The 12,088-nt window shown below is 49.5% G+C and overlaps 3 protein-coding genes; all 3 read right to left on the minus strand.

Moving 5' to 3' along the window:
- Positions 1-84: 84 nt before the first annotated feature.
- Positions 85-1,702, minus strand: FFUJ_04749 (related to integral membrane protein PTH11; the record flags this gene model as incomplete). XM_023571927.1 has 2 exons in its annotated part: positions 85-1,279; positions 1,368-1,702. 2 exons carry the CDS (start codon positions 1,700-1,702, stop codon positions 85-87), a joined length of 1,530 nt encoding a protein of 509 aa, XP_023426151.1.
- Positions 1,703-5,917: 4,215 nt separating this feature from the next.
- Positions 5,918-9,684, minus strand: FFUJ_04748 (related to tubulin-folding cofactor D (chaperone); the record flags this gene model as incomplete). XM_023571928.1 has 3 exons in its annotated part: positions 5,918-6,614; positions 6,671-9,465; positions 9,514-9,684. 3 exons carry the CDS (start codon positions 9,682-9,684, stop codon positions 5,918-5,920), a joined length of 3,663 nt encoding a protein of 1,220 aa, XP_023426152.1.
- Positions 9,685-10,434: 750 nt separating this feature from the next.
- On the minus strand, positions 10,435-11,702 carry FFUJ_04747 (related to endo-1,6-alpha-D-mannanase; the record flags this gene model as incomplete). XM_023571930.1 has 2 exons in its annotated part: positions 10,435-11,460; positions 11,517-11,702. 2 exons carry the CDS (start codon positions 11,700-11,702, stop codon positions 10,435-10,437), a joined length of 1,212 nt encoding a protein of 403 aa, XP_023426153.1.
- Between the last annotated feature and the right edge of the window lie 386 nt (positions 11,703-12,088).

Consider the following 12,088-nt stretch of genomic DNA (forward strand, 5'->3'; position numbering starts at 1 on the left):
TCGCTGTTGTCGTGAGGTAGTCGCATGTGAAAATGTGAAGATGTCGTCAAAGGTGATGGCAGATGATACCAAGGTTGATTGCCACTAGTTTAGAAGGCCACCAGGATCCCTCAGTTCTGCCACGGGCGGTCCTTGCAAATCGTATCGCGACTCCTGTCGGGATTGCGGTATCGGCTGCAACTCTGTTCCTCGGGGCTTGGACCTGGACCGACTTGACCTTGAATTCATAGGTCCAAAGAGGCCACCGAGGTCTTGGAGCAAAGCAGTCGAGCCACGGCGAAAGCCTCCGGATCCTGCTGGTAATGAAGGTGCCGGGGGCGAATGCGACAGTGTAGAGTCTTCCTTAGATGACGCACGACTGTTTGCTCGAAGGCTCCCAGAACTCTCGGGGGGCACATCAAGTAGGCCACCAACGTCGAAGAAAGAAACCCTCCTTGGTGCTATTCCGTTCTCACTTTTCGACTGAGAGAGTGGGTCGTGTTGTATCAGAGAATCATCGCTGTGCTCTGCGTTGCTGCGTTGTCTCTGAGGAAATTGCCAGCGCTCGAGGTCTTGATCCAGTTTGCGAAGAAGAGGGGCCGGAGTGTATTGTAGAGCACCGTTCTCGCTCGAGTTATCAGGCTGATCCTGAAGTTCTGGATCAACGGTCATACCAACGTCCCGTACGAGGTCTTCATCGCTTCCCCAGTGTCGGTGCAACGTCGGGCGGCGAAGGTTGAGTGAGGGATCGAGGGACTCGGCCACCGATGAACGACGGAACTTTTGCTTCTTCAGGCCGCGATCACGCACGAAAGATCCCAACACGAGTGAGTTTGCCGCAGCCGTGGCAAAAAGAAGCTCAACCGACGCCAAAAGCGATCGATACTGCTGACGACCGTGATCATCAATGATATGGGGTACCCGATAAAGGGTGACCCCAACAACAGAGAGACTGAGGGAAAAGAGAAGCACAAGCTGTATCTTCCTCTTGATGGTCATTCCGCTTGTCACAATGATCGGAATTGGGAAAATGACAAGCAACAAGTCAGTGACCACGTTGCAGACTGCCATCGTGAGAAGCTGCACGTATCCTTGACGGCATTGGCCACCAGGATCGGGCACAACCTGCCAATAGTGACTGTAGGGGCGGCATTCCACAAAGTCACTAATGACAACAGCGATGAAAGTAGCAACGAGGATTATTCGAATGACATATAAAGACGTCTGCCATGATCGTTCCCACGTCGCTCGAGTCAATCGGTGAAGGAACTCGAGAACTGCAAACTTAAGTACCCAAAGGCTATGGCCCGTCAGCGTTAAGTTCTACATTCGCATTGCCTTTTGAAGAATGCGGACGGTGAGTAACATTTAGTTAGAGAGGTACATACGTTGCAGCGTAGAAAATCCGACTGGCGAGCACAAGGCCGCTACCAATGGCTTTTTGACGTAATTGAAGGTCAGTAAGCTCAACACTATCGAATTGAGCATTGTTGGTTCCATATATGAGAATAAAATGAACGCATGCCATGCGTGCATACAGAGGGATCAAAGCTAGGGCCGCAACACGATCTTCAGTGAATAGCCGCTCGGTGCGGATAAAGCGGCCTGCAAGCCGTAGAAGGATGATGAGGGTACAGAATGATGTCGCCCACCAGCAAACAAGGAGAGTCGGTTTATCGAATTTGAATTCGCGAAGAGTTGGAGGTTCTGAATAGAGAGCCATGATTGCGTCCCCTGTCCGCGCCCGTCGTCCTCCGCAGAGGGCTCGACGAGCGAGGTAGTGATTAAACGACGAAGGTTAGAGCTTGGCCGGGGGTATCGATATGGTCGTGGTGGGTGGTCGAATATGTCGTGGTAGGGTGCCAGGAGTCGGCCTTGAGGTGTTTTGGTGATTTACCTCAACATAAGGCCGCCAGCGGTGGCACTCGAGTGGTAGTATTATCGTTTCAACGGGAGAAGAATGCATGAAAATCGTAGACTCGTCGCTTCGTGGAAATCGGTATCAGCTTGATATATCGACTATAATCGTGATAGTCGGTAAAAAAAAAACAGGAGCGAAGCCTTTTGAACAAGTATCGATCAAGCTTGTAGTTATTATTTAAAGATGGAATCGTGGAGAGGCCAATCCAGAGCCAAGGCAAATGCGCAATACCGTGGGTGATGCAGGTCCAAGATGCATTGGTGGATTGTTCGCAGTTGGTCGAAGGATGAACCAGCAGGCCGCGGCCAGGTAGGGAAGAGACCTGGAGTAGTATTAAGACAGCAGAGTAAATGAGAAAGCAGCAGGTCAAGATAAGAGGAAGAGTGGAGGCAGACAAGGTGCGGCTGGTCTCAAGATATTGCGGAGGCGAGCGAATGTGGGCGAATCGACTTATCCCGGTTGGCCATCCGGAAGGCACAGTCAGTTCCTGTAGCGTTTTGATGGGAGAGTCTTGGGATTGCACAGCGTACACTCACACGAGCCTATCGCCCCCAAGCCCATGGTCCGTCATCAGTGACCCTGTGCGTCCTTGGAGGGAGGGGCGTTGGCCACAACCATGTGGAGTTCCAGAATCGAAATGGGCCAGACAGACATAACGAGACAGGGGGGGTAATCAAGCATCCAAAGCACCGGCGGTCGTCTTTGGCTTTTGCTCCACTAGTGCTGGGGCTGGACCGATGAGCATTTTATAGGGTCCTGATGCAGGATCTTTCAGCTAGCGCGCTTGGGGTTCAAGCATTTTGGACCTTTGATACCTGGCTCGATGGCGACTCAAGATGTTGATTATCACAAGCATGGTAGTATGAAAGCTTTCTGAACTTGATGATTAATCTCTGAGGTGCAGCCGAATCAGCAGACAAGACAAACAATAACCACGGATGCCGAGTCTATGGCATCAAGGACGTCGAGTCTTGGCATCCGCATTGAGACAACGATTGGGGTTGGGCAGTCAAGCCAAGACAGAGAAGGAGGGAGAACGACAGCCTAGTGAATAAATGGCTTAGGCGGCCCAGCAGACAACGATGCTGTACCGAGTTAACACCAACAGCCGAAAGCTAATGATAAGAGAAATCAAAATTGATTGAGTAGAGGATATCGACTTCACATAGCCACTTCAGGTTGGCTTCCACGAAGTAGCAGACACTACTGATGTGGATGGCCGAGTCATACTAGGTATCGCAGCACACGAAACATAGATGCCAAGGAGGGCATCAAGCTCTTGCGAGCGAGTAGACATGTTCTCTTGGGATGCCATGCTGGTATCAGTGAGCATGGCGAAAAATGAATGCATCGTTGACAAGCAGTTTAATTTCTGACCCCTAGTCGGCGTGGTCGCGCAATATCGGCAGTGAAGCATCATTGATATGGAAGGTCCCCTTCTCATTGAGGTGTCAACTCTTCAGGATTTTGCTTCATAATTTCAAATTGCAAGCAAGGCTCCCAGCCTATTCGCACCTCCTGGCACAAGGCACAAGGCGGGACTAGCCAGTCAGCCACCAGGCTTGGTAGTAGTGCTGAACTCAAGAAATTCAAGCTAGTCATGAGAATACCAGGCTGTCAAGGACACAATAAACTCAAACGAGTACAGATTCCCTAACGGCGTTGTGGCGTCCTCGTGGTGAGTGGATTGCGGTTCCGTTGTCGGTCACCTAGCTGGGTGATAAACATAACCGTGACCGTGGCCGAGCCGCCGAGGTCTACCATTTTTTCACCAGTTGAGAGTGGCTACTAACTCGCTGTTTCGTCAACGAGGGATTGCTTTAAGCCTAACAAGGGTTCGATGGTGACAGAATGCAACAGTATCGGTCTGGATTCAACAGCGATTTCACGTGTCTAGTACGGAACTGCCCGATACGTGAAAGGAGCAGCGGAAAGGTGTTACCATCTTGCTGTTGTGGCTGGACGCGATTCCATGTCGCTTATCACGGCGCCCAGGTTTGGCTTCCGCTGACTGGCCGCAGCCATTCCGTCGTGGGAGTGCTTGATCATGAGCTGTTCTTTTGCATTGGCATTGCCGTATCCGATGTGATAGTGACATCTTCGTAGACTTGAGTTTGCTGGTCCGATGCTGAAAAGCGGGCAAAATAGGCCGTCCAATATGAAGCTCGCATTTCCCCCGGCTTTAGACGTTGAAACAAGGGTCCAATCGAGCAGCCAGCCGCCCATCAAGGAAGGACATGTCACATCACGCGACAACGTGGTTGCCAGAATTGATAAGAGAGGCATATGACCCCCCACGCACGTTCAGACCGTCCTACTGGGACTCTTGGAATGATGTGGTAGGTTCATGTGAAAGTCAAGCAATTTCATGATTGAGAGAAAGCATCTCGAGTCGAGTTGAGTTGATATTTTGACCGTGCGCGTTAGAGTTTAGCGAAGGCCGTGCTTGCCACGACTTCCTGATTTCCGCTTTCAAGGAAGGCAGATTGGGTCCAAGTGGGATTCATAGCTGGTCCCTCCTCATCTTGCAAGCCAAGGTCTTAACCTCAGGCATCGACCATCTCTGTCTCACAACCCCAGAATCAAATATGGAGGGCCAAGACTATCCCAAGTCTTGTTAGGCACACGCACGCGGCACGACATATCAAAGTGATGATACGAAATTGTGGGTGATTGTAATAGCCTGCACGGATTAATATCCACACATCATTCTCCTTATCTGCAGAACTCCACATCTCACGATACATGCATCAGCCTTATCTCTCTCCAACTTGGACCGTTGGCCTCATCTCAATCGCCTCTATGAGTCTATGGTCTCTCTAGCGCAGCTCTGGCTTCGACGCCTATAATCCTGTGCGGAGCAAAACACGCCATGTTCGTCTCGTCTATTTACACAATATCCACAACAAAGCTTCAGGTAGAGCTAGCAGGTCAGAAATAGTCAATAATTAATTGGCTAATCTCATGGAACTACCCCTGGATATTGCAGCAACGGTTCCTATCCAGTTTTGGAGTATCGGTCATAAAGGCCTGTCAAAACCATCATTCCCGGCCCGATTCCGCTGTCTTCTGGTTTGCCAACCTAGTAACACGGCGATGCTGTAACAGCTTCGGACTTGTATGACCATGAAACAGGACTTCTCTCCTCCATACAATGTCGAAATTGGTTAAGGTCTGTTACGGACAAGCAATGCATAACGAGCTCAATGCTCCAGAGTGGGTTCAAAGCCACGAACTCGTCAACGCTTAACTCGGTACCATTTATGTTGATCCTTCTCATTAAAGTCCCTCAGTATTAGAACACATCAGCAACTTCGTTCATTCAGCCATAGTTAGCTTAATGAATGTACAGTTTCTGCTCATTCCTCCAGGCTAGTGGCCTTAACTCCCATTAGCTGCCCTTCAGCTTGTTCGTCTCGGTCCCGAGACGCTAATGCAAATAACTATCTCCTTTCATCACTTCAACCCTATCACACTGGCTGGTATTTATGTGAGATCATGATCAAGACCGTTCTTCGCGGGCGTTCCGAGACATCTAGTGGCTTTTCTAGAACACCGGCAGAAACATGGCGCAAATCAACAATGTCTTGTTTCAATAGGCCGAGGTCGGCTGAACTTTGACGAGTCTGTCACTGGCTTGACTGGGCAATTCGTCAACCAAGACAGTGCTGTGGCTTCTGCACTACTATTCGAGCCATCGAGCTCCATGCAGTACCATGCATAGTTTTGCAACAATCCTGGTCTCACAAATCATTTGACTGGCGGTATTCATTAGAGGCTTGCTAATGGATGGCTGTTGGTTAACTTACCTTCCTCTCTGGGTCACAACGATTCAACAAGTCTGACGCCTACCAACTCTCTTTGTTCGGTAGATAACGGCTCTTGACTTTTGCAATGATATTCAGCCTTGTAATCGCGGGTCGATCAGGAACCAAAGTTCAAGCCGCGCAGCCACTGCGACTCTGGTACACCTCCTCAAACATTATCGAGCTGCCCTATTTGGATACAGTCTGAAAACTAGCCCAATCTCAGTTCTTCAACTGCAGTTTTGATCTGCACTTTCCCGGCTTGGCCCCAGTCAACACCCTTCAACTTCTGTGCGATTTCTTCCTCCTCTTCAAGCACACCCCACAGGCCATCAACAACCATGCTCCTGACCTTGGGCCAGGGATGATGCAACAGAGCACCCAAGCGTTTCCTAGCTTCTTGGACACCTGTCTCAGCGCCTTCCTGGCCAGCCATTGACGCAATACCGCAATAGACTTTGATGCACGCTTCGAGCTTTCGGACGTTGCCTGTTTTGTAGCTCGCCTTTTGTGTCTGCATGCACAAGCTACGAAGGTTGACGCCGCTCTTCTGGAAGAGCTGCATCTGGAAAAGGAATGCAATGATCTCTAGGGTTGGCACGATCACCCTATCCTGGCCCTGTCGGGACTTTAGATTCTGTAACATCGCGTGACAGATAAGGTCTAGGTTCTCGTGGTTGGCCTCACAGAAGTCGCAGAGCGCTGCTCGACTAGCAATGACAAGGTCCTCATTGCCCGTGTCTGCAGATCCCACAAACCCAGACATGAGTTCTGTCATCCATTTCTCTGTGTCTCCTTTAGCAACATCGCCAAGCAATGGGCGAAGACGAGCGCCCGCCTGAAGCTCAAGGAGACTCTCAAAGTAGGCCCTGGAAGAGAAAGTGAGTTCGCGGAAGTGCTTCGCGTGGCTAAGAGAAATCAGTCGTATGTCTCGGAATCTGGCATTTGAAAATTTGGCACGTACCCGTTTTCTAGAACCAATGCAACTGCGGCCTGAGCTTCAGGTCGTACACGGTCGAGTTTCTCTGCAGCAAGACGAAGGACACTGAAGAATAGAGCCTGCACGGAAGCCTTCTCCCATTCGCCTTGCACAATTGAATCATCAAGCTTACTCCACAAGGTCTTCACGGCTCTCAGAGCGTGCACACGGACGTGCGATCCAACATCTCCTCGGGCATTCGTAGTATAATCGTCCAAACCCTCAGCGATCAACTGTAGAAAAGCCAGAGGCTTGTTATGCAGAACATTGCTTTGAGCCAAGCTCTGCAAGATGGCGACACGAGTCTCAACTTCGCTATCCCATGTCCAACGCTCTAGGATCGCCTGGCAGGCCACATCCCCAGACGAGCTTACCAGAGGCTGCGCGACTGTAAGTGCAGAAAAGTAACCAACCCCATGTACTGAGGTTCTGCTTGTTGGGCGGTGTTGGACAGTTTCGGCCCATCCTCTCAGGAGTGTCTCTCTATCAACTGGTTTAGAAAGAATGAGAAGAATCAAGGATGCAGCAGCAGTTGGCTCAATTGTTTCTTGCTCGCTGCGGTTCAGCCAGGTTGGGATAATGGTGCGTAATGCCGAGATCAGTCGTGCTACCACCGCACTTCGGTCCTTATCGCACGAATCGAGTGCAGATACGAGACCCAAATAGCCTGACCCATTCCCCGGATGAAGGAGCTCTCGGCCTGGACAAAGGGTTTGTTGTGAATCCGCGCCCAGAATTGAAATTTGCAAAATAGGCAATGCTGAAACGACTAGGCGGCTTGCGGCTTCGGCGAGCAATTCCGGTTTTCGATAAGCAGTTGACTGCAAGTTCTCCAACGCCCCTGAGACCGTTGATAGTATTTCATCAATCAGCTCCAGGCTATTCTTTTCTGCGCTTGGGATGAACAAGGCTGGGAATTTGTCGAGTACAGAGGCAAAACATAGCAACAGACCGTGTCTCTCCTCGACCTGACGAGGTTGAAGCGTTTTGAGGCGATCAGTCAGCAGTTGAATAATGACTTTGAACCGGGCAAGAGAGTCCCCGGATTTGATGTCTGATAACTCATAGGTGAGGACTCCAAAAGCGGCACCAGATACGCGTCTTGAAGCAGCGTCAAGGTCGCCGATACCTCTCCAGCCTAGGAGGGTATCAATGATGGCCTCGCCATACTGGCTTGCAAGACGAGTCGCGTTTACCGCAACCTCCTCGATTGCTCTGGAACGTCGTGCAACAGCGTGGTAATCGACAGTTTGAACCACCCAAATACCCTGCTCAACAGTATCCGGATGTCGTCCAACAAGTTCTTGCAAGGCAGCCGATGCACCGCGTCTAATGTTTCCCGCAGGGTCCAGAGAAGCAGTCACAACGAGTTCTGTTGCAAGGACTTGGAGGATCGAACTTGTTGCCGGATGAGCTTTGGCTGCAAAGACGGAGTGTGTTGGAATCGCTAGGAGCTCAGAGCTTGCGTATCGGCGGGCGAGGGCCCAAATACCAAAACAAGCAGCATCTCGCACATTGGTTCCAACACTACCTCCAGACATACTTCGCTGCTCGAATGACAGGCCAAGCAGCAGAGCATGGATAATATCGGATAATTGTTCAGTAGGCGGTGATCTTCGATAGAGTAAGTGTGATAATGTGAGCATGAGCCCATGCCATTCGAGGTTATTCACAGCAGACAAGTCTCTGACGGGTTTGCCCCCAGCGGGTTTTGTCCAGAGGACATTTCGGTTCAGTGATTCAAGAACAGCCTCGACAACCTGAGAAGCCATATCGGGATCTAACTTCAAAGTGATGATACTCAAAGACTTGCTTGCTGCAAGCCGTACTGGTGTATCGTTGTCAGATACAGATTCAAGCAAATACCCAATAGCTGTCTCCGTAAGCTCAGTGCTGGCCATATTTTGTGGTGTCTGGCGGAGGCGCAAAACAACCACAGATCGAATGACCTTCAGAATCATTTTCCTTGCCAAGGCTAACGAGATAATCGCTTTAGAGAGCGCATTTTCGCCAGTGGAGATTTCGTGGATAGCATAGAAGATAGTCGAAAGATAAGGATTCATGTCAGATGTATCCGACGACGCTCGCAACACACCGGCTAGGAACGATAGGACTCCTAGATAGAAGTATGTTTTTTGTAGCGCCTGGTCCTTCTTTGGGCGTAGAGAAGCAAGGGACCAGTTTATGAGGCTTTCGAGGACGCCAAGCTGCTGCATATCGCGACGAATAGACATTCTCACCAACAGAGCCTTTGCAGCGTCCCTTTCCTTTCCGGGAGTACCAAGGTACTTGATAGCAAGAGGAATCACACGTACGGTAATGGCAGGCAGGTTCTCAGGCCAGACCAGGCCTGGGATCTCTGGCACTGTAACATCTTGCAAGTCGACGGAAGATATGGTGGAGAGGTCAAAGGGAGCCAGCAAGAGATGCGAAAGCCACAAAAGAACGACATATCGTTCCTCCCACGACCATTTCCCGAGAGCAACGTCATCAACGGAAGCTTGCTCAGACTCTTCAATGGCAGAGAGGAGCAACTCTAGATACTTGGCTTCAACATTGAGAAAACGCACAATGATCTTTTCGCCACGGATCTTGCAAAATGTGTATATGATTTTACATATGGCAAACTCAACGGAGACCAAGAGCTTAGAGCGTGATGAGAGTGTTTTTCCACGATGGCGAGTTTGGAGGTGCTTGAGAAACGCCTCAGCAAGGAGGGGAATCCACTTGGGCAGGTAGGGATCCAACAGCTGAGGAAGTTCTTGGAATGGATCTAGGAGCTAAAGAAGAGAGTGAGTATATTACTATTAGTGTAGAAGATGGCATACAGTATTGGTAAGTCGGAATATCTCCTTTGCCCGCACCCGCGAGCGCACTCTTGTGCCGCCGTGGCCATCAGGCTTCCACAGGAAATTTGGCAGAGAGCGGTCAAAGTCCCCCAGAAGATCCGCTGAGATCTTCTGGAGCTTGATATCGACATCTGCTTCTGGTGCGTCCATTTCTCCAGTAGCAACAGGAACATATAATCAGATTGCTCAAGTTTTTGTAGTTAGGACTGAAGTTGTTACTTGAACATGTTGTGCGAGGCCAGGCAACGAGTTAACGAGATGAGCGGGTCCAAGTTTTGAATGGTAGGATAGAGATGAACCAATAGTAATGAGCCTGACTCTCAGGAACTATCTCAACTTGAAACTAACCTGGAAAGTTTGCTATGGTTCTTCTAGATCGTACATTGGTTGTAGAGAATGAGAGCTGTTGTAAATTGGTGCATCAGAAGCTCACCGTCCTTGACTCAATACAGTGCGGGCCACGGCCATAGTAGCTCACACTGTATATCAATGAATAAGGTACCTAGCAATTTGAGCCGCAACTCGCACTTCATGAAAGCAATCATATAAATTCAAACACTTCGACGTTGTGTAAGGAGCCCAAAGGTTAGTAGATGCTTTCAAAACTGATTATGTTTACACAGTTATCAAGAATGTGTGTCTGTCTGTCTATGGGCGCCTTAAGCCTCCATATCCTCTCTTTTAAATAGCTCCAGCTACCTTGTCTGTCCTCCAAATCCTCTAACAGGGTATCAACCATTAACAAATAAGATAAACCAGGAGTCACAGACCCTATCTTGTCTGATGCTCGTAAGCCGTGTTCCTCTATGCCCAATCAAATAACGCAGGTTCGCCAATAAATCCAATCCCTAGTTTGTTCTTTTACCCGTCCATGACGCCCAGTCTTTTTCCCGCTCTAAATCATAAGTTTGAAACTGCAATCGCTGCTACTATAGCATCCAAAGCACTGCTGTGCGAGGGGCCAGTGGCGTCGATATAGGGCCCAGCCCAGGAAACGCCTAGCTTGTTGTCTTTGCTGCGGCTCTTCTTCCAAATGGAGATGGCGTTCTTGGTGATAAAGCGACGGTACAAGGGCTTTGGTGAAACAGTGTGCAAGTATCGGAGGTTTCTGACAAAGATACCTTTGAACTGCTGTCCGTCTGCGCCGCAGTGGCCCTCCTTGGTCTCACAACCGTCACTCTCGATAAGGATACCATCTTTGTTGGTAAGTTCCTTAATGGCAGCATAAGCGATCTTGTGAGCTTTGTCGGTGTAAGCGTCGTCTCCCGTGGCAAGCGAAAGTTCGACGAGAGCGCCCAGAATGACTCCTTGGTTGTAACTCCAAGTCTGAAGACCGTTATTCTTGCATTCGCCGTTCAACCCATCGTTAATAAGTCCCTTCTCGTTGATCATGCCACTGTCGGAGAACCAGTTCCACTGCTTCTTGGCTATGTCGAGGAACGTGCTGTTCTTTGAAACGCGTCGTGCTAACGAAGCAGCAGTTGCGAGATATAGTTCGTTTGCAATCGCATTGACGTAGCCTGAGCCATCCTCTCCCTCCTTCTTCCACCTTATACCACCGCCGCAAGGTGTGTTTGTACCGGTCTGCATATCGTTGAAGATGTCGATAGCAGCCTCGAGATACTGGTCATTGCCAGTTGCATCTGATGCCCTGATCCACGCCAGAGCCCACCAGCCTTCGTCGTCGTAAAACTCGTTGAGGAAGTCGTCGAAACCACGCTTTCCCAAGAAACCCCGCTTCATCATACAGCCTGAGCTTGAGTCTATACAGTAGGAAGAAGCAACGAGGCCGTTTGTCATTGTCTTCATGGTATGGACCGTTGTCTTTTGGGCGTTTTCGTAGGTTGTGGCGAGAACTCCTCCGATATTTAACTTGTTGGCTTCTTCGAGGCGTAGAGTTGAGAAATCAGAGAGCGTGGTTATGATCTGGTTGTTGTTGTTAGCTTTGTGTCTAGTATAAGGGACTTGGGACCTAGACTGACATTTGCACTCGACCACCAAGCATTATCCCACACACCGGTGGCAGAATTATAGAATTCTTCATTTAGAACTTGGATAGCAGTAACTGCCTTTTCAGTATATGTGGTGACGCCTCGAGCTTGTGTTGAAGGTTTGACTGAAGTAATGAAAGTCGTCCCAGTAAATAGATCCGCCCAGGGGATATGCATATTGAAAGAATGAAAGTTAAGGAAACAAAGCTTTTGATAGCATTGAGGAAGGAGAAAGCAATGTCAGGAATCAATAGAACTTTTAATAACTCTCAGAGTTTGAATGAATCAGGGAAGAGGCGTGAAGTGAAATGAAATGAAGCAACAGCTCAGGTATAAGATATAGGAAGGGACCAGGAGATCTATATAGCTACATACAAACAAGAAGATCAAACTTTTTGCCCTCAAGTGGATGCCTCTTTGTCTAAACCCACACCGAACTCCCCCATGACTTGCATAGCATTGACTCCATTGATGAATGAATGTTTCCTCCAACGTGGGCATGGCCATGGCCGCGACCAGCACCACTTACGACATGGCATAGCGAGAGAAAAGCCCTCCAGGGG

The sequence above is a fragment of the Fusarium fujikuroi genome, chromosome FFUJ_chr02, assembly GCF_900079805.1.
Source record: "Fusarium fujikuroi IMI 58289 draft genome, chromosome FFUJ_chr02".
In the NCBI taxonomy this organism is placed as follows: Eukaryota; Fungi; Ascomycota; class Sordariomycetes; order Hypocreales; family Nectriaceae; genus Fusarium; species Fusarium fujikuroi.